The sequence below is a fragment of the Ceratotherium simum genome, chromosome 16, assembly GCF_057802395.1.
Source record: "Ceratotherium simum simum isolate JZ-2026a chromosome 16, ASM5780239v1, whole genome shotgun sequence".
NCBI lineage: Eukaryota > Metazoa > Chordata > Mammalia > Perissodactyla > Rhinocerotidae > Ceratotherium > Ceratotherium simum.
Window position 1 is genome coordinate 2,511,559 of NC_141915.1, and position 22,476 is coordinate 2,534,034.

At 40.7% G+C, this 22,476-nt stretch overlaps 1 protein-coding gene across 5 annotated transcripts in view; it reads right to left on the reverse strand.

Annotated features, from left to right (window-relative positions):
* Positions 1–22,476, reverse strand: part of PIGL (phosphatidylinositol glycan anchor biosynthesis class L) — a 98,412-nt gene continuing 75,936 nt past the window's right edge. For 2 of the 5 annotated variants that reach the window (XM_014789467.2, XM_004433020.3), the window contains one exon: positions 18,054–21,471. Coding sequence is in view for 2 of the 5 variants with exons in the window: in XM_004433020.3 (XP_004433077.1) it covers positions 21,373–21,471 (99 nt within the window). In the remaining 3 variants the exon portion in view is untranslated. Of the gene's footprint in view, positions 583–2,460; positions 2,652–8,432; positions 8,622–18,053; positions 21,472–22,476 lie in introns of those variants that run through there. The other 3 variants (XR_015554614.1, XR_015554613.1, XM_087440376.1) reach the window with 3 other exon arrangements.

Consider the following 22,476-nt stretch of genomic DNA (forward strand, 5'->3'; position numbering starts at 1 on the left):
TTTAAAGAAAAATGAGGCTTTATTAAAAGGTTTGCAAACTGGGGAAGTACACCTCAACCCGCAAGTTGATAGGTGAGCCCCCGCCTTGGTCTTTGTGTGGCTGGTTTTTAAAGGCAAAAAGTGCAGAGTGTGAAAGGCTAAAGCTGAGTCCAGTTCTGATTGGTCGCCCTTTCCAGTTACAGTGTATCTTGTGCTCAGGGCTTTCTAAATGTCTTAACTACAGGGAAAGACTACTGCATTGTCCTCCAGTCATCTGGTGACAGTTAAGGTTAAAATGTAATTTTTTATTTCTGTCCATAGTTCAGCCTTGAGGTGGTCATGGTAACCATCACGTTAACTCTGGTCTCGTTCTTACCTTTTTCTTTTATCATTTCCCTTTCTTGATCATAGGTTCCCCAGGGCAAGACCTTTGATCAGGTCAGGGAGTATTTAGTTCCCTTGATGCCCAAGTGCCCCTTTAGCTGCTTGGGTTCCATCTAGTCCCACGTGGGAGGCATCAGAGGGCAGCATGGGCTGAACGTAGGTGGTGGCTTCATCCAGCATCATGTGGGTTGCCAGTGGCGGGGTGGCATCCAGCTACCACTGTAAAATGTTTAATCAGGTGAGGGGGGAACTGTCAGCAAGCTGCTCTCTTATCAGCAGTCTTCCTGTTGTTCTGCAAAACAAGCTTAGAAACTTTGGTTACTTTGTTTCCCATGTCAGCCTTGTGGGTATGAGGCATGTTTTTACCCTAATCCAGGGAAAATTTTAACTCCTTCATTCTCAGTTTCAATCCCACTGTCTTATGATCATTTCTCAATCTTGGGGAAAGGGGATGGGGGCAAAGACCTCTTTAGCTTACTTCCTGCTGTGAAACGGTGAAGATCAGGGTCAGAGGAATGAAAACTGTTCTACCTTTATTTTAAAATATTTTGGGTACCAGGTGGGGGGAGTGAGGAATGTTTACTGTGACTAATATTTTAATACTCTGATCAGTTGCTTTGGAACAACACTTAAGTTTATACTTTATAATTACATAGATGACCACACAAATTGGCAAAATAGCCCAAATTTTAGAATCCCTTCCATAATGGACTTCAATCCTTGGGGAATCCAGGCTCTAATCAAGGTTAGAGCCTGGAAACTCAAGTGAAATCTGATGAAACAAAGAAAAACAAGGTTAATGGTTGGAGCAAATTATAAATTAGTTCTTGAGCCTAGGGGATGGCCAGTCAAGAAGATTTCTAATTTTATTTGTTTATTTACTTTTCCCCCCAAAGCCCCAGTAGATAGTTGTATGTCATAGCTGCACATCTTTCTAGTTGCTGTATGTGGGACGCGGCCTCAGCTGGCCGGAGAAGCGGTGCGTCAGTGCGCGCCCGGGATCCGAACCCGGGCCGCCAGCAGCGGAGCACGTGCATTTAACTGCTAAGCCATGGGGCCGGCCCAAGAAGTTTTCTAGATGTCAGGGTTGAAGCATCTTTTGCAGTTTGAAATGTCTCTGATGATGTCATCAGGTGTTCAGGTAAACTTTTTGAGTGGCTTATACAGCAACAGGCATGAAGATTGTTTACACATAGGCCATCATGATGATCTCTCTTAAATTTATACCAAGCCATCCGGTTTTAGTTTGCAGGGCCTTGGAAAAAAAGGGTGGTTTCAGTTCTCAATGATTCCTAATGAAAAGGATGGAAAAAATTGAAAATATCAGGGGCTGGCCTGGTGGCATAGTGGTTAAGTTCATGTGTTCCACTTTGGCGGCCTGGGGTTCACTGGTTTGGATCCTAGGCGCGGACCTACTCACTGCTCATCAAGCCATGCTGAGGCGGCATGCCACATAGAAGAACTAGAAGGACCTACAACTAGGACATACAACTATGTATTAGGGCTTTGGGGAGAAAAAAAAAAAAAGAAAAAGAGGAAGATTGGCAACAGACGTTAGCTCAGGGCCAATCTTCCCCCCAAAAAAAAAATTTGAAAAAGTTAGTTTGGAGATCTGTACCAGATATTTGAGGAAACTAGAAGAATTCAGGATCCAGTCCAGTTTACAGGATAAAAACAAAAACCTCAAAGACAATTAACAGAACTAGAATATTATTCACAGATGTGTATTGTAGTTTTTACTGAAACATTTTTTTCTCTATAATCACCTTGACCTTTACCAAAGATAGCCAATTAAGACTCACTGGTTTATAAAATAAGTCTAGTTTTAATAAACGTGGCCCAATTGTTTACATAAGTACAGTAAGAATAGCAATTGATCATATGGGCTCTTTTAAATCTGCTTTGCTGGGACTTTTCATAAGGAATCGCAGATTGAACTTTAAAAGCCTCTTGAGGCCAAGAAAGCCAAGCCAACGACTTGTCATCAGACTCCACCGGTTATACCTATAGATTGGGTGAAAAGAACCTCCCTCTTTGAGGTTCCCAAAATATCCTGAGGTTTTTGTACCTGCCAGAGAAGTGACCTTCTTTACTCACCTGGTAAGGTTGTTAGGAACCCCGTAAGCAAAGTACCAGTCCAGTATTTCTAAGTGGCTTTATTTATTCCATACAGGCAATCCTTGTTCCTCAAAGCTGTTTGGTCATATCTGTGTTTATGGATGTTTTTCTCAAATATGACATTCCGGTCAAAGCCTTGGTAATATAACCAGTGTTCCAATTGTGTCCTGCTATAAGGAGAAGAGATTCTTTTATTTATTTATTTATTTATTTATTTATTTATTTATTTATTTATTTATTTATTTATTTATTTATTTTTGTGAGGAGATCAGCCCTGTGCTAACATCTGCCAATCCTCCTCTTTTTTTTTTGCTGAGGAAGACTGGCCCCGGGCTAACATCCGTGCCCATCTTCCTCCACTTTATATGGGACGCTGCCACAGCATGGCTTGCCAAGTAGTGTGTTGGTGCGTGCCCGGGATCCGAACTGGCGAACCCCGGGCCGCCACAGCAGAGGGCACGCACTTAACCGCTTGTGCCACTGGGCCGGCCCCAGGAGAAGAGATTCTTACTGAATTTATGGAAACAACTATATTGCCATGAAAAGAAGGATACTCACTTATCAAAAGTTTCCAAATTGTGGAGGGATCAGGTAGGGAGAAAAAGCTAAATGCTTCAATTTTGCTTATAAATTGCTATAAGTCATAGTTAGCTTAAGAGACAAGATTTTTTTTAAATCTGGAAAAACAAAACAGAGCATCTTCCTCAGTTCATATAGTCCCACATAGTTTCTGTTTGAATCCAGTTTTTCCATTAGTTTTCTTAACTTTGATGATTGAGAATGATAGTAACCAAGTTAAAAGAAGTTTAAAAGTCCAAGAAGTTTAAAATGTTTTTGTTAAGGTTCGTATGATTTGCCCTGTGACGTGGGTGCCTCAATCACTGGAGACTGTGGAGGGTAAACCCCAAGTGGGAAATACATTTTCTAATAATTTCTCTGCCATTGTGAGATTATCAGCTTTGTAGCAAGGGAGGGCTTTAACCTATCTGGAAAACATACATACAATAATAACAGGAACATAATAACAATCCATACTAAGTAGCATTTGAATGAAATCCAGCTGCAGGTGCTCAAAGGACCCAGAGGGGGGAGTCCTGAGGCCTCTGGGGACAGAAACGGCTTTTCTTAATGCACCATGGTGGGTGAAGGAATGTAAAAACAAAAAAAATAGGGTTTGCCGGGGAACTGGGAAGAACCAAGCAGCCATTTTGGGTTTCCCATAGCCCTGACTGTTTAATTTACAGCCATTGTTCACTCATCTTAATTCCTCTGATCCAGGAGCAGACTGTTGTCATGTTACAAGGACATCAAGGTGGCAAAAGTCTGGCAATGAGGGGTCTGTTTTTTTTTTTTGCAAGAGAAGAAGAATGGACTTCATTCACATGTGTTATAACCTTTACAGATTTATTGTTGCTGCCTTTGCATGAAAGTCAACTAAGTGTACTTTCCTGATATTCAATGTGAGCTTCAATGATGACAGACAACATTTTATACAAGGACATATTAGATTTCCAGGAATTTTGTATAATTATGGAACTCTTAAAATATATATAAAGACATAACAAAATGTAATTTAACATACCAAATAAGTATAATTAGTTTAATATTTGCCTCTTTATAGAAGGAGAGAACAAATTCTTTGAGAAATCTCAGGGACTATTGGAAACACCCGAAGTTCTTTTTAAGTCAAAAGAAAGATTTTACCCAGGATTTGAACCCTGGGAGAAGTTTGTTAAAAATATCGAAAGGTTTTAAAACTTGATCAAAAAGGATCACAGATTTTTATTAAACAATACTTAATTATCCATTTAACCAAAGTTGCAAAGAGATTTTAAAGGCAAACACAGAAAGTTACGTAGTTCTGAGCAAAACCCAGCTTTTCTAAGTAATTGAAGACTTGATAAAGACAAAACACAGCATCTGTGTTTCCTAGGCAGATTACATTAAAGGTAAAGAGACTTTGTTTAGAGTTTCTTACTAAGAGCAGACCAACAATCTGAGAAGACTTTGTCCTGAGAAAAACCAAATTTTAATTTTGTACCAGTGTACTTTTGATATTAAAATTTATTTTTAAATAAATTTGTTTTAATCTTAGCCAGCTTGACCATATACAGAACTCTTTTCTCAGGGTTTTACTTCCACAAACCTTTTGTCACTTGTTTTTTACATTTAGAATTTGTCCCCTGTCGTCTTTTTTCTTTTTCTTCTCTAGTGCTTGAGGACAAATTTATCTTTTTTAAGAAAACAAACAAATATATTTCCATTCTTTATACCTTCTTAGTGAAAACATACATCCTATTGTCTACTTTTTGTATACAGTTATTTTCTCAATTTTAAAACTTACGAAGTTTATCTAGAATAGAAATGATGTGGGGCTGGCTCTGTGGCTTAGCGGTTAAGTGCACGCGCTCTGCTGCTGACAGCCTGGGTTTGGATCCCAGGCGCGTACTGACGCACCACTTCTCCGGCCATGCTGAGGCTGCATCCCACATACAGCAACTAGAAGGATGTGCAGCTATGACATACAACTATCTACTGGGGCTTTGGGGGAAAAAAATAAATAAAGTTAAAAAAAAAATTAAAAAAAAGAAATGATGCAAGGCAGTTGTTACAGAATAATTACATATTTTACTCTTAGAGAATAGCATAATTGCCTTTGCATCACATTAAATGAATATAAACTGTGTAATATAGTTAAAATAAATTATATGTTTTCTGGAAATTACAGTATGAGATTCACTTGTGTCTATAGGTTCAGCCTGACATTGCTCTGCCAAACCAGGAATGATAGAACAGGCAGAGGCAACGACACCCCCACATCATTGCTGAAGACAGTTGTTCTAGGTTGAGTAAGCAGAATAAAGATTTGAAAGATGGAACAACTTCTAGACTGATGGCAGAGCTACAAACATCTGGGAAGCCACTACCAGAGTTTTTGGCTCTGCAAGTAATTATAAGAAATGGGGGAAGTTCTTTTAAACAGATTGTTGCTTGGCTGTAAATCTGAAAAGACAAGGCAACAGAGTGGCGTGGTCTTGAGGAGTTATCATTGTGTGTGCACAGAACAGAAAGAGTGGTTGCTCTTGTATTGGTTTCTCCATCTGGCTGCATAGACCCTTCTGTTGGTCAATTTACTGTGGTGTAAGAGCAGTGGCCTTCAAACATGTTGGATCATTTCATAGCAAGAAATATACCATATATTTTTGTCCAGCATATACCTACATATATAATATCATATAAGTAAGAGAAATAAAAATTTAATAAACTGACATGTATTTTTTTTATTTAAATGTTATTTATAATTTATCAGTGGTCTGTGACCATAGTTTCAAAAATAAGAAGCTACAGTAAATCCTTCCATGGTAGGAGAAAGCTCCATGCGAGTTCCATTGTTTCTCATCTTTCAAAGGGGTGCCTGCTGCTTTGCCTGCACTCTGTCTGCGTCAGTGCGCCTAGTTTGCATAGAGTTAATTTACGTTTATTACTCTAAGTGTTCTGACATTTTCTCTTTGATTCCTTTTGTATTTTTAGCTCTTTTTCCAACTCTTTTTTTATTTTAACTATTTGTAATCTTTGCTTTCCAGTGAAAACTGGGAAGCAGGCAGTTGTGAACTTCTATCGTATATTAGCATCCTGTAGTAGATTAGCAAACTCATTAACACATTTTATAATTTCTAGAAGCATATTTCTCTTTACAGAAAACTTTTCAATGTGGCACAATTTCAATGTGGCACGTGTCTGTTGATAGGCCCAATATTGTTTGTCTATATAAAAATAAAAAATTAGAAAGACAAAACTAGACGAACTTATGTTTAGCAATTAACGTCTCAGTATACCATCCTAACCAGAAATGATTTAGATATTTAATGAATATCCATTATTTAGTTTAACTTACTATAAGCTTTTATCTTATTTGCATTTATTTAACCATTTGTGTTTAACAATTTTGTTTAGATTAGACATTAAATAGTTAACCATCATCCCAAATGATTTTCCCTGCTGACAGATTCCACAATAGAAACAGCGTGAGTCCATCTGACTAGTAAACCCAGGTAGAAAAAGTTGTATGTTTCCATTATATCTATTTATTTATTTATTTATTTTTTAAAGGAAACCTCTCTTTTTATTTTATTTTATTTTTTATTTTTTGTGAGGAAGATCAACCCTGAGCTAACATCCATGCTTATCCTCCTCTTTTTGCTGAGGAAGACCGGCTCTACGCTAACATCTATTGCCAATCCTCCTCCTTTTTTTCCCCCAAAGCCCCAGTAGATAGTTGTATGTCATAGTTGCACATCCTTCTAGTTGCTGTATGTGGGATGCGGCCTCAGCATGACCAGAGAAGTGGTACGTCGGTGCGTGCCCGGGATCCGAACCTGGGCCGCCAGTAGCGGAGCACACACACTTAACCGCTAGGCCACGGGGCCGGCCCTCCATTATATTTAATACTGATAACTCTGAAGACATGCCTGTTTTTATTAAACCAGCAAACTTAAATAAGCTTTTAATTACCAGGGATCATTTTTATATCATGTTAACTTGAAAGATATCTGGGCTAGTTTTTTGTGTGTGTGAGGAAGATTAGCCCTGAGCTAACATCTGTTGCCAATCCTCCTTGTTTTGCTGAGGAAGACTGGCCCTGGGCTAACATCCATGCCCATCTTCCTCTACTTTATGTGTGGGATGCCTGCCACAGCATGGGTCGATAAGCGATGTGTAGGTCCGTGCCTGGGATCTGAACCCAAGAACCCTGGGCTGCTGAAGCAGAGCGTGCAAACTTAACCACTACACCACTAGGCTGGCCCCCTGGGCTAGTTTTTATTACGTTGAGAAATAATTTACATAAGCACTTACTTCAAGCCAATTAAATAGAGCTCCTTTAGAAATATTACCATCCGGAAGCAGACAAATATATATAGAGGGAGACTTATACATATGTAAATATTTACATACAGCTAGACACAAACAGAGATCTTTAAAATTTTAGCCGTGTCTCAGGCATAAAACGCAAAAGAATAGTTGGAACCAAATTGCTCCCTGGCAGATGGACCTGCTCAGATGGCCAAAGATTTTTACTAAAAATTCTTTTCTTTTTGCTGTAAGGATCCTTTTTAGAGTTGTTTTTCAAGTCATTTTGTCTTTTAGAAGCTTCTGCATATTAACTAGAGAATGCATTCCATTGTTTCTGAAGGGTTTTGAATCTTCTCTTTTAAGGGTGACTCTTAAGGTGGACTTATTTGAAACAGAGGTTTCTTAGAATGGCCATTATAATTTTAAATTATCTCAAAAGTTTACCCATTTTCACTTGTTTAATTTTAGATCAGGAATTTCGGGAGGAGTTGAAGCAGGACAGTTCCGACAGATCAGGGTAGAGGAGGTGGTGGTAGGAGAAGAGGTGGGGAAGGAGGAGAAACAGGTGGGTCTTTAGATTTTTTTGCTTCTGTCTGGTCATCACCAGAGTTTGAAGCTTCTAATTGATTCTTTCCTCTACTTTAGAATGCTTCTCTCTCGGAGAAGCAATAAGGATTCATTTCCCCTTTTTGGAAGCCTCTAGCTACCAATTAAAATAGGCTTCTTGTTGTCTTTGAGAGGTGTAATATCCCCCTTTTTCCAACTGACCGTGCAAATAAACCAGTTTGGTAATATCACAGGAGCCCCATTGTGGCCAATGTAATTTTAGATCATCTGTAGTAATTTGGACCCAGGTGACAAGGAACTTGCAAATATTTGGTCCATAATTTTTGTACATAAAGGCTGCAGGAGTGGTGGCAGGTGGCTGGCCATTTGCTGTTTTTCTAGAGCAATCTTTAGGACACAACATGCCCACCCTGAATGGAGAAACCTCCCTGTATTGGAGGAACCTCTCGGGAGAAACCTCCCTCTAAACCAGCTGCAGCTGAACTTTATAAGGGATTCCCATCCTTAGAAATTGAGGGATTCCACTCCTTAAAGAGCCTCTAGACCTCTACCAAAGCGTGGGAGGTCGAGGATGTGAGAAGGCCTTACCTTGATCGTCCTCCTGAGGCCGCTGGAGATGCGGAGGAGCAGTCAGCCGGCTGCAGGTTGTGCTGGCACGCAGTGATCAGGCAGTCGCTTCACATCCCATCCTCGTCGCCAGAAATGGTAACTGAAATGAGTAGCTTTACAAGGCAGAGATAAATTTTAAAGAAAAGTGAAGCTTTATTAAAAGGTTTGCAAACGGGGGAAGTACACCTCAACCCCTAAGTTGATAGGTGAGCCCCACCTCGGTCTTTGTGTGGCTGGTTTGGAAAGGCAAAAAGTGCAGGGTTTGCAAGGCTAAGGCTGAGTCCAGTTCTGACTGGTAGCACTTCCCAGCTACAGTGTAACTTGTGCCCAGGGCTTTCTAAATGTCCTAACTGCAGGGAAAGACTACAGCGTTGTTCTCAGGCTGTCTGCTGATGGTCAAGGTTAAAATGTGATTTTTTGTTTCTGCCCATAGTTCAGCCTTGAGGTAGTCGTGGTAACCGTCATGACTCTGGCCTCCCTCTTATCTTTTTCTTTTATCACTTTTCACCACTGATACACTAGTCCAGTGGTCTGCATGGTAAGGTGTGCATCATTCAGGAAATGCTCAAGGTGATCTGTTGATATGTGGGAAGAAAATATTCGAATTCGTATTTTATCCTTTTAAGATTTGTTTGTGTATGTTTTATAATGTATATATTAGCACTCGGAAATATATATTATTGAAAAATCAAAGTCAGGAGATGATAGCTCTAGGCTATTGATTCTCTGTTTTCCCTCAGATCAGTGCTACCCATCAAACATCTGTCTGTGCGTTCTTGTAATAGTTTGTTTCCTGAGGATAAATGCACACCTGTGGAATTACAGAGTCAAGGGATATGTACATTTTAAAGATTCTTTTTTTTTTTTTTTTAAAGATTTTATTTATTCATTTTTTTCCCCCCAAAGCCCCAGTAGATAGTTGTATGTCATAGGTTCGCCTCCTTCTAGTTGCTATACATGGGACTCGGCCTCGGGTTGGACGGAGAAGTGGTGCCTTGGGGCGTGCCCGGGATCCGAACCCGGGCCGCCAGCATCAGAGCGCGCGCACTTAACCGCTAAGCCACGGAGCCGGCCCATGTACATTTTAAAGATTCTTGACACGTTGATTTCCAGAATATTCTACCATCTTATGTTTCCTCCAGCAGTATATATGTGTCCATCCTCTCACCTACAGAACACTGGGAATTATTATTTATAGAAATCTTTACACATTAGATAAGTGAAAATGGCATTTTCTTTTAATCTGTTTCTTTAATTAGTAGTGTGAGTTATTTTTTCACATTTATTGTGTTTGCATGTGTGTGTGAGAAATACATATTCACATCCTCTGCAGTCTTCATTTTCCTCCCTTCTGAGGTCCTCTGAAAACCTCTCTCACTATCGTCCAACCACCACCTTTAGTGAAAAACGGATTTTCATTTTTGCTTTAGTGCGCATGGCCTGGCTACTGCTGAAGTGGAATCGTTTTCCCTGTTCATGGGCCATTTGGATTTCCTCTTTTGTGAATTTTTCATCCTTAATCCATTTTGAGAGGGATATTATTTTATCAATTTTTATATAAAAGGGATATTAACACATCTGTAATACATTTTACAATATTTTTAAAAACTGTTGTTGTGAATTATCTGTCTTTTCCTTTACAGCTTATGGATTTCAGCCTGGGTGGCTTGGTAAGGTCTGCCCCACTCCAAGGTGTATATGCATTTAGTCTCCCAGATTTCTTAAATGCTATTTTAATTGTTTTGATTTTTACATGTAAATCTGTAATTCATCTCGAATGTATTTTTGTATTTGGTATAAGGTAGGGAGTCTTTGTTTTCTTCCAAATGCCTGACCAACCATCCTGAAACCGTTTATTAAAAGATTTCTCCACTGAATTAAAATGCCACCTTTATCGTGTAGTAGTTCTCATATATTTTGGATCTGTTTCTGGATTTTCTTTTCTGTTCAGCATCTGTTTACTTCTGTGCCTCTATCTTACTGTTCTGATTGTAATGGCTTTGTGTTTTAATATATAGAAAGGCAGGTCTCACATCTCTATCCTTTTTAATATTTATATTTTGGCTATTGGACGTTTCTTTTTCTTTTTCTTTTTTTTTTTGTGAGGAGATCAGCCCTGTGCTAACATCTGCCAATCTTCATCTTTTTTTTGCTGAGGAAGACTGGCCCTGGGCTAACATCCATGCCCATCTTCCTCCACTTTATATGGGACGCTGCCACAGCATGGCTTGCCAAGCAGTGCATAGGTGCGCGCCCGGGATCTGAACCGGCGAACCCAGGGCCACCGCAGCGGAGCACACTCACTTAACCACTTGCGGCCCTGACATTTCCTTTTCTAATATATTTTTATTTTATTTTATTTTTTGCTGAGGAAGATTTGCCATGAGCTAACATCTGTTGCTAATCTCCCTCTTTTTTTTTTTTTTTTTGCTTGAGGAAGATTAGCCCTGAACTAACATCTGTTTCAATCTTCCTCCACTTTATATGTGGGTCGCCTGCCACAGCATGGCTGACAAGTGGTGTAGGTCTGCGCCCGGGATCTGAACCCATGAACCTGGGCCACTGAAGCGGAGCATGCCAAACTTAACCACTATGCCATGGGGCCAGCCCCTCTAATATATTTTTTAAATAATTTTATCCAGATCCAAAGACAAGCCATTGAGATTCTGACTGCAACTATATATTAACTTTGTAAGAATGGGAATTGATACATATATAAATATAACATGTAAATATGTAAATTTATAAACTGGAACTTGTATATACTATAGATATTGATATTTAATTTTTAACTTTGTAAGGATTTTTATATTAAATCTGTCTATCAAGGAATGTGGTACAGCTTTCCATTTATGCAGGTTTTATGTCTTGCATTAAACTTTTTTTTAACTTTTGAAAACTGTGTATTTAAAAGAAAAGCAGTGAGCACTAAAACTGGGTTAAAATACAAATAAGATTTGTGCTCTGTGGTATTCACTTTGTATTTACTAGGCTCGCATGTTACTAGGCTCGCATGTCACATGAGTATTACCAGGTTCAGAGAGCAATGTCAAGTTTATCATACGTGAATTTTTATAGTGAACCTAGAACACTTTAATGTAATCTTATTTTCACGCTATTCTTTGAATTGAGATAGAATTCACATACCATAAAATTCACCCTTTTAACTCGTAGAATTCAGTAGTTTTTAGTATATTTGCAAGGTTGTCCAACCTTCACCACTATCAATTCCAGAACATTTTCATCACCCCAAAAAGAAACCCCACATTTTCATTAGCAGTCACTCCCTTTCCTCTAGCCCCCAACCCCTGGAAACCACTAATCTACTCTCTGTGTCTGTGGATTTGCCTATCTGGACATTTCATATAAATAGAATCTGACAATATGTGGCCTTTTGTGCCTTGGCTTATTTCACTTAGCACAATAGTTGCAAAGTTCATCCTGGTTGTAGCATGTGTCAGGACTTCATTTCTTTTTATGGCTGAATAATAAACAAAATGCCATATTTTGTTTATCGTTTCATAAGTTGATGGGCATTTGGGTTGTTTCCACTTTTTGGCTATTATGAATAATGCTGCTATGTACACTTGTGTACAAGTTTCTGTGTGGACATATGTTTTGTTCTCTTGGGTGTATACCTGGGAGGGGAACTGCTGGGCCATATGGTAACTGTTTAGATTACTGAGGAACAGTGAAACTGTTTTCCACAGCAGCTGCACCCTTCTACATTCCCACCAGTGATGTATGAGGGTTCCAGTTTCTCTGTATGCTCACCAACACTTATTGTTTTCTGTGTTTGTTTGAGTTATCGCCATCCTAGTGGGTGTGAAGTAGTATCTCATTGTGGGTTTGATTTGCATTCTCTTAATGACTAATGATGTTCTTGTGCCTGTTGGCCATTTGAATATCTTCTTGGAGAAATGTGTATTCAAGTCTTTTGCCTATCTTTTAATTAGGTTGTCGTTTTGTTGTTGAGTGTAAGAATTCTTTGTATATTCTGGATACTAGGCCCTTATCAGATATATGATTTGCAAATACTTTTTCCCCTTTCACTTGCTTGATAGTGTCCTTTAATGCACAAAGGTTTCTATTTTTTCTTTTGTTGCTTGTGCTTTTGGTGTCATATTAAAGAAACTGTTGCCTAATCCAAAGTCACAAAGATTTACATCTGTGTTTGCATCTAAGAGTTGTATAGTTTTAGATCTCACATTTAGGTCTTTATAGTAGTTTTTGAAATCAGGATGTGCGAGTCTTCCAACTTTGTTCTTTTTTTTCTTTTGTGAGGAAGATCAGCCCTGTGCTAACATCTGCCAATCCTCCTCTTTTTATGCTGAGGAAGACTGGCCCTGGGCTAACATCCGTGCCCATCTCCCTCCACTTTATATGGGACGCCGCCACAGCATGGCTTTCCAAGCGGTGCGTCGGTGTGCGCTCGGGATCCAAACAGGCCAACCGTGGGCCACCGCAGTGGAGCGCCCGCACCGAACCGCTTGCGCCACCGGGCTGGCCCCCAACTTTGTTCTTTTTTAAGGTTGTTTTGGCTTCTGAGTCTCTCGCATTTAATTCCACGTGAATTGTAGGATCACCTTGTCAATTTCAGCAAAAAAGATGGCTGGAATTTTAATAATGATTATAAAATTTAGATAGATTTTTTTTTTTAATTTTTATTTATTTTATTTTTTTTCCCCCAAAGCCCCAGTAGATAGTTGTATGTCATAGTTGCACAGCCTTCTAGTTGCTGTATGTGGGACGCGGTCTCATCGTGGCCGGAGAAGCGGTGCGTCGGTGCGCGCCCGGGATCCGAACCTGGGCCACCAGCAGCGGAGCGTGCGCGCTTAACCACTAAGCCACGGGGCCGGCCCTAGATAGATCTTATATCTTTTATGTTGAACTTATTGCTAGATATTTTATAGTTCTTGATGTTGATGAGAATGGGATTTTTCCCCCGTTTTCATTTCTGTCACATTATTGTCAATTAAAGAAGCTTGGTCGGTTTTTGTAAAGATATCTATTATCCAGCTGCCTTACCAAATTCCCTCGCTTATTATAGATGTTATTGACATCTCTTGGGATTCTAAACATAGCTGTCTCTTCCAATACTTATACCAATTATTTTATTATTCTGTCTTGTTTCATTAGCTTCACCCTTCAGAACAACCTGGATAATAATGATGACAGCTTGCACTCCTACCCTGTCCACTTAGTTTTACATGGGTAGATTTTGGTAAATAGTCTTTATTATATTTAAGTTGTATTCTTTTCTCTTATTTTTCTTAAAATTGTTATTAGGAATAGTGACTGAATTTTATCTTTCAGTACCTATAAATAAAAGAATATGATTTTTCTTCTTAATTTGTTGATGTGATGAATTATGTTGATGGATTTCCCAAAGTGGAACCATTCTTGCATTCCTGGAATAATACCCTACTTGGGCATGGAGTAGTAATTCTTTTGATGCCCTGCTGGATTCAGATCGCTACTGTTTTCTTTTACATTTGTGCATCTATATTCACAACTACAATTGTCAGTATTTTCTTTTTTGTGCTATGTCATGTTTTGTTGCTATGTCTATGAATTGGAGTGCTTTTCTATTTTATGGTCTAAATAACAGTGGAATTAACTTTAGATAGCTGTAAAACCATCTAGACTAGGAACCTTTTAAAAATCTATTATAATTACCTTTCTGATTGCTTCTGTGGTTACTGGGTCTATTCTCTTTTCAAGTAAGTTTTAGTCATATAAAATCCCATTAATAAGATGCCCTGCTATTGGATATAATCCACTTGTCACTGGCACCAGTTCCCTGCCTAGTCCCTAGTCTCATATGTGGGCAGGCCAAAGCTCCTACTGGGGTGTGGGGGTGGAAGAGGATTTGGAGTGACCACCTAGTTGGGACTTGCTCAGTTTAATGAGAGCATTTTTTACTTTGCAAGGATTCAACAAAAGGAGCAGTGTGCAGCTTTTCAGTGGAAGGAGACAGCCATCACGTCAACATCAGTCTGTCCTGGGGTCTAACCCCTGTACAGAGCTGGCTCATCTCCCTTTCCTCCCACCCCTGCCTAGCTTTATGCCCACCCCCACCTTGCAGGTGGTCTTGAGCATCTTGCCACATGGGGTTTCCCTCCCTCCCTCCTAGATTTGGCTGAGAAAGCAAAACAGCTGCCTGCCTAGGAACCCTGATGGGGCAGCACCACCTTCGGGTCTTGGATGCATAAGCTTGATGCCAAGACCTTGGAAGATTAAAAAATACTGGTTTTCATTAATCTTGCAGTGATGCAATCCTGCATTTTATGGGATGGAAATGTTTGAACCCTATTTATGACATTGTGGTAGGGTTTGGCAGTAGTCCAAAATTTACTATGCAGTCATCCATTTCCTTTAGATTTTCAATTTTGTTGCCATGGACTTGCGTATCATGTCATAATTTTTTCTGTCTTTTCCATTTTTGTGGCTCTAATATCCATTCTGTTCCCAATAACAGCACTTTTGTTTTCTCTTTTTCTGAATCGGACTTGCCAGGTGTTGGCTTACTTGATTTTTCAATGAAAGCTTATTATCCTTTCCACTATTTTTTGCTTCATTTATTTTTATCTTTCATCCGTATTAAATCCCTCTTCCTACTTTCTCTTGGTTTATAGTATTGATTTTCTTAAATTGAATAATGTAGTGCACTTATTTTCAATCTTTTTTTAAAAAAATAAAAGTATTTAAGACTATAAATTACCTGAATAAGGTCCCATGTAAAGTGTAATTTTTATTACTTTCTCGATAATTTGAAATTTCCTCTTTGATCTGGGGGCCATTTAAGGGGAGATTTCTTGATTTCTAAGTAGGTTTTTTTGGTTGTCATTTTATAATTTTATTGAATATTATTTGATTATGATCAAAGAATGTGGCTTGCAAAATCTACTTTGGGGAATTTATTGAAGATTTCTCAGTGGGGGCCAGCCTGGTAGTGTAGGGGTTAAGTTTGTATGCTCTGCTGTGGCGGCCTGGGGTTCGTGGGTTTGGATCCTGGGCACAGACCTATGCATTGCTCATCAAGCCATGCTGTGGCAGCATCCCACATACAAAATTGAGGAAGATTGGCACAAATGTTAGCTCAGGGACCATCCTCCTCAAGCAGAAGGAGGAAGAATAGCAAGAGATCTTAGCTCAGGGCCAATCTTCCTCACCAAAAAATAAAAAATAAAAAAAGGTTTCTCAGTGGCCGATAAATAATTGATTTTTGTAAATGTTCTATCACATAAAGAGTGAATGTTGACTTTAAGTTCCTTATATTATTCAAATGCTGTGTCTTTACTTTTGCCAACTTGATTTATCAAAATTCTGAAAGAATATTGAAGCCTTCCATTATTATTGTGGTTTTTATGAAGAACTTGAATTTCTGAGAGATTTTGTTTCCTATATCTGGCTGCTGTGATATTTGGTGCCTATTTTCTCACGGAGTGAACTGTTATCACTACAGAACTCCCCCCATTGTCCACGGTTTAGTGCTTTTGATGCTGGGAGGTATACTGTCACTCTTCCTTCTCCTTGCCTTCGCCTGGTAGATGGTGTATGGCTCATCCTTATTTTTAGCCTTTCTTAGTCACTTTTAGATGTCAATAGATTTTGTTTTCTTAACTCAATTTGATAAGTCTCTTTTTGATAGGGGAATTAGCCCATCCGTTATTATTATTATTTTTTTTGGTGAGGAAGATCAGCCCTGAGCTAACATCTTTGCCAATCTTCCTCTTTTTGTTTGAGGAAGATTGTCCCTAAGCTAACATCTGAGCCAGTCTTCCTCAATTTTGTATGTGGGACGCCGCCACAGCATGGCTTGACGAGTGGTGTGTAGGTCTGCCCCTGGGATCCAAACCCACGAACCCTGGGCCATCAAAGCAGAGCACGTGAACTTAACCACTACGCCACTGGGCTGGCCCCATCCATTATTTTTTTTTGAAATAACTGATACCTGATTTTATCCTTTTCATATCATTTCTATTATATTTATTACATTTTAAACTTTGTTTCCTCTTTACTTTTTTTTCTTACATTTGCAGGCTTTTAAGTTTCTCTTCATTTCCTGTTTTCCCCTTAGTTAATTTGGATTCTATGCCTTTCCTTGCTGCAGGTGGTTACCTTTCCAGTCCTGACAATCCAGACGAGCCCTGTATTTGTCTGCCACTTGTTGCCTCCACCAGGATGTGTTAGCTCCTGAACCTGCCCTCGAGTCCAGAGGAGATCTTTACAATACTCTTATCTTCTTCCCTCATTTGAAATTTAGGAATTTCACCAGCATTTTTGTGTATCTTTTTTAAAAAATCAAAGCTGGCTAAGATATGGTGGGCCTTTCTGATGCGCCAGCTCAAGTCTCTTTCCGATTAGGAAGTTCTTTATTATCCCCTGTCTGTCAGTTTTTCTCCTTCTGGAATGCCCATTATTCACGTTAGGTCTCCTAGATGTACTTTTCAAGTTCCTCTTCCACCATGATTTCCATTTATTGGCTTTTTTTTTCCTCTTTGTTCAGAGATATATCTTCTACCCGATATTCCAGATTACTAATTTGGCCACTGCTGAGAAACATCCTTTTTTGTCTGGGCCAGGGCCTGAGCTATCATAATCGTTTTTGATGACATCTCTTCCATTTATTGCTCCTTCAGTGAGGGTTGCCCCCTCCAGAGAGTGGAATTCTCCCACCCTCGGAGCCTCCGCGGGGGAGGGTTCCCCCTTTGTGCTGTGTCTGGTCGCCCTCGGTCCTGAGCAGTGGGTGGCAAAGCAGTGAGTGGTGGGTGACCCAGCAGTTTCTGCTCTTCTGGGCTGGGGGTGAGAACTGGCAAACCACCAGCCTTCTCTGAAACCACGGCGAGGGCTGTTTGCAGGTCTCTGACACTACAGGGAGTAGGAGCAGCACCCCTATTCCCAACCAGCTGGCCTCCCAGGACTCTGGGTGAGTGGGTACAGCCCCTCCCCAGGGAATTCTTAGTTAAGTGCGATTGTGTGTTTGTGTGTGTGTGTGTGGTTTCCATTTCTTTTTTTTTTTCTCCCTGCTCCTTCAAGAAACCATGAACTTCTGATCTTTGCTCCAGGCTTCAGGGCTGCTACATAGTTTTGCAGGTTAATTACACAAGGGCATGGCTAAGGGGGCTAGAGATGGCAAGCTGTGTTCCCCTTGCCACGCTGTTTGTGCTCTGGTGAGGGAGTGTGTCTGCCTGGAGGAGGGGCCACCTTCTGATAATTTGCACAAAAGGCTTTCTTCTGGCCAAGTGTCCCCAGGGCCGCATTCCACGTGTAACTCATGTAACTCACACACAGGCACTACTACAGGGGCTAGTGGCAGCCATGCTGCCTTGAGGGGCATCCTTCCCTCCTGTGCCACTGTCCCTTGTTCTCTCCAGGCACCAAGGAGAACCTAGATCTGTTCTGAGTCTGCAGGCTCAGGTGCACCCACCTTTGCAGTGCTCCCTGGGCTGCTGTGCTGCTCCCAGGAGGGTGCTGGGATGGAGAGACAGGTAGGGGGAGCTTGCCCTCCAGCGACATGGACCAGAATCAAGCATAAGGCATCCAGTAAATAAAAAGGTTTATTTTGAATTTTACTCTCAGGCTTTTATTTATTTAAAAAAATAGTTGGCATGTACAGTAAAACAAAAGAAGCAGAAAATAAGTCTCAAATACCACCACTGCGAAGCAACAATATTGATAATTCTACACATCTTTCTAACCTCTAAGATTTAAGAATATTTTTGAATAGGTAATATATGCACATGGTATAAAAATCAGAAGGGACAAAAGGTATCCATTGCCCTCCTCCCACCCACTTCCCTTTTTCAGAGACAAGCACTATTGGCAGAGATATCCTATTTGTTTACACACATTTGGATGTGTGGACATATATCTTTTTCCCTCATAAATGGTTGCATTCTCTAACACGGTTTTACATCTGGCTTTTTTTCACTTAACAAAAAACCTTGCAGATCTTTCCAAATCAGTGTATTGCCTTATTAATTTTGATAGTTTCATGGTATTCTGTTTTACTGGTGTACCCACAATTTATGTAACCAATCCTTAATTGATGGAAATTTGGACTGGTTCAGTATTTTACTAATATAAAGTGTTTCACTGTCTATCCCTTACATACCTCTTCTGCATGTGGAGTAAATCTATAGTGTAAATTACTGGAAGTAGACATGCTGGATCAGAGGGTATGTAACTTTACTAGAAATTGCCAAGTTCCCCTCTACAGAAGTTGTACCATTACATGTCTACCAGCAGTGTATAAATGGCTAGCTTTTCTTTAATGAGTCATTTATTTACATAATTGAGATTATACTGGCTATACACATTTTTTTATCTTCACATTATATCAGAAGTATCGTATCACATCAAAACTATTCATAAAGAGGGGGCTGGCCCCGTGGCTCAGCGGTTAAGTACGTGCTCTCCGCTACTGGCGGCCCGGGTCCGGATCCCGGGCGCGCACTGATGCACTGCTTATCTGGCTATGTGGTGTCCCACATACAGCAACTAGAAGGATGTGCAACTATGACATACAACTATCTACTGGGGCTTTGGGGGGAAAAAGGGGGAAAAAAGAAAAAAAAAAGGAGGAGGATTGGCAATAGATGTTACCTCAGAGCCGGTCTTCCTCAGCAAAAAGAGGAGGATTGGCATGGATGTTAGCTCAGGGCTGATCTTCCTCACAAAAAAAACCAAAACCAAAAACAACAACAAAAAACTATTCATAAACAATAACAAAAACTTTAAAGGTATAAATGTTCATTGTAGAAAGATCACCTTACTAATTAGTATTTACCTTTTGTATATATATCCTTTGATATATATATTCATTTATATACCTTTATTTGTGTGTGTATATACACATACACATATATATTTATGTGTATGTATGTTTATTTAACTAAAATGAGACTGTACCATTCCTAACCTGCTTTTTAAAATTGAATATGTCATGAACATTTTTCCTTGTTATTAAATATGATTGCATCACTGGATTTTTCTAATTTTGCTATTATAAATAATGCTGTGTTGATATCTGAGTATATAATTTTGATTTTTAAAAATATTTCCTTAGGTCACAGAATATATGTGTTTTGAGCTCTTAATACATACGGAGAATTGCTGTCCAGAAAGGCTGGGTCAGTGTCTGTCTTCCTAGTAGCAGGACAGGAGTCAGCCTGTCCCACCACACTCTAACCAGTGTTAGTGACTTATTTCTTGTCACACTTTCATATGAAGGCTATTAGGAGCTATTGACAGATTTTAAGTAGACAGACAGCATAACCAGATTTGCCTTTCTGATTCCAGCTTCAGGACCTAATAGCTCTGTCAGTCTCATGTGGCCCATATGAGGCATTTAAGATAACGGTGACCCTCAGCAATGTGGAGCAAGTTTGGGTGGAGACCCAACAAGCAGATCTGTAACCTGTTGCTATGGAGATAGCAGTTCAGGACAGGCAGAGAGAATACTTACTGGACAATGCTCACAAGATCTTCTCTGTGTCACAACTTCGACTTAATGCTAGTCCTTCTGCTCAGCGCCCTCTTATTCTTTAGGTCTCAGAATACCAGCAGCTCATCTTTTTTTTTTTTTTTAATTTTTTAAATTTTTTTCCTCCAAAGCCCCAGCAGATAGTTGTATGTCATAGTTGCACATCCCTCTAGTTGCTGCATATGGGATGCGGCCTCAGCATGGCCTGAGAAGCGGTGCATCGGTGCGCGCCCGGGATCCGAACCCGGGCCTCCAGCAGCAGATTGCACGCACCTAACCGCAAAGCCACGGGGCTGGCCCCAGCAGCTCATCTTGAGTACTGCGTGCCAGATGCTTTCCTATGCGCCTTCCTGCATCATCTCCTCTGAAGTTGGTACCATTACTGTCCCCTGTTTTGCAGAGGAGAGAATTGAGGCAGAGAAAGATTAAACACCCAGCCTGTGGTTATGTCGCTGGTAATTCAGGCCTCACACCCAGAGTCACCAGTCTGCAGGGCCTGTCCTCTTCACCGCTGGGCTTCCCAGCCATGGGCCACTTCCCTGTACCATTAGCTGGACTCTCGGAGTAGCTTCCAAGCCAGACTTCTCAGAGTGCTTTTGTTTGTAGCACAAAAACACTCAGGTTCTTGAGTGTTTAAAAAGAAAGTTCCAGATTTCTCTTCCTATTTCCTGCTTCTCCCGAAAGACAGAGCTGAGACATTTGGTTGTAAGCTCCTTCAGGGCAGGCCCACATCATGCTAGTCTCTGAAGGAAATGCTGGGCAGTGACTGGACCTGGGGAGCTCCACTCAATGCCTGTGATGTGCAATAAAGCAAGTTCCCGAGATTCAAATTGTCTACGTAGGCCACAAAGATAAATCAAAGGAAGTACAGTTGGACTCGTTCAGTACAGACTGATCTGGCAGGTGAGCCTGTGTTGGTGAGCCTGCTTTGGAAACAGTGTAAATGTCCTGCATCAGGGCATCTGTGAAGTGACATCAGAGCACTTCTGTGTTCACTTGGAATAACAGCAGGCTCTGTGTCCGTGTTTGACATCCATTGTGTCATCATGTAAATTGTTTTTCACAAGAACTTGAGAAGCTAGCAGTGTAGCTATTATTATCCTGGGGTTTGATGGTTTTTGGTTTTTGTGGTTTTTTTCCCCAGAGGAAGAGACGGAAGTTTGGACAGCCCGTTGTCCTGCATGGCCTCCCTTTCATTAGAGTCTGACCATGTGGATGAGCAGAGCTCTGGGAGGCGAGCTCTGGGAGGCCACCCTATGCTGGGATCTCCTTTGGCTCAGGGAGATAAGCCAGCACCACCTCCAGGACAGGTCCCTGGGCTTCCTGGTCTTTCTTCTCCTTTTGTTCCTCAGGTCTGAAAACTCTTCAGGGCTTCAGAGGAAGCTCAGCGAGTTGATCCTCATGTAGCGGGAGAAGAGCACATAGAGGCGGCGGAACCAGAGGAGCTGGCTGCGGTGGCAGGACATGGCTCTCTAGAAGAATCAGAGGGCCAGTTATGGAACACTTGCACTGGAGCTGTTTCTGTTATTTTCAGTTCTGCCTTCCTCACCTTAAATCCTTCCTCCCACTGACACACCTCATGCTGTTGCCTCATCCGGCTTCTCCCTGTAACCCAAGAACCTCTCAGAATTGGCCTCTAATCACTGCCTCCCCTCTCCCATCTCCTGCTTACTCCCCTGTGATAATAGCAGATGGTGCTCATGGCAGCTAGAGCGCTCAGTCTTCACATTATCCGGATTTTAACTACCCTGTGAGTTAAGTACTATTATTATTGCTGTTTTTTTTTAATAGATGAGGAAACTCATCTATCTCAAATAGCTAGTAGGTAGCAAAGCTGAGATTTGACCCCAGAGTCATCCAATTGACTCTGGAGCCTACATTCTTAATCACTGTGCTCCACTACCTCGAATGTATAACACATGCTGCGATGTTTTACAGGAAGCAAGCTAGACCTCTATGGTCCAACTCCTGAATTAGGTAAGCTGGAAAGATACAGTCACTATTAGAAGAAGAAGGAAACAGAATGATACACACAGGTATGGGTTCCCCTTGCCATCTAGTGGGGGAAATGTTTATAATCTTGTTATTCAGACCTGGGGTAGTTCAGTTTTTAAACAGAATAGATCATAGATGGGCCGGCCCCGTGGCTTAGCGGTTAAGTGCGCGCGCTCCGCTACTGGTGGCCCGGGGTCGGATCCCGGGCGCGCACCGACGCACCGCTTCTCCAGCCATGCTGAGGCCGTGTCCCACATACAGCAACTAGAAGGATGTGCAACTATGACGTACAACTATCTACTGGGGCTTTGGGGAAAAAAAAAGGAGGAGGATTGGCAATAGATGTTAGCTCAGAGCCGGTCTTCCTCAGCAAAAAGAGGAGGATTAGCATGGATGTTAGCTCAGGGCTGATCTTCCTCACACACACACAAAAAAAGAATAGATCATAGCAACTGATCTAACTAGATAGAACATATATAAAT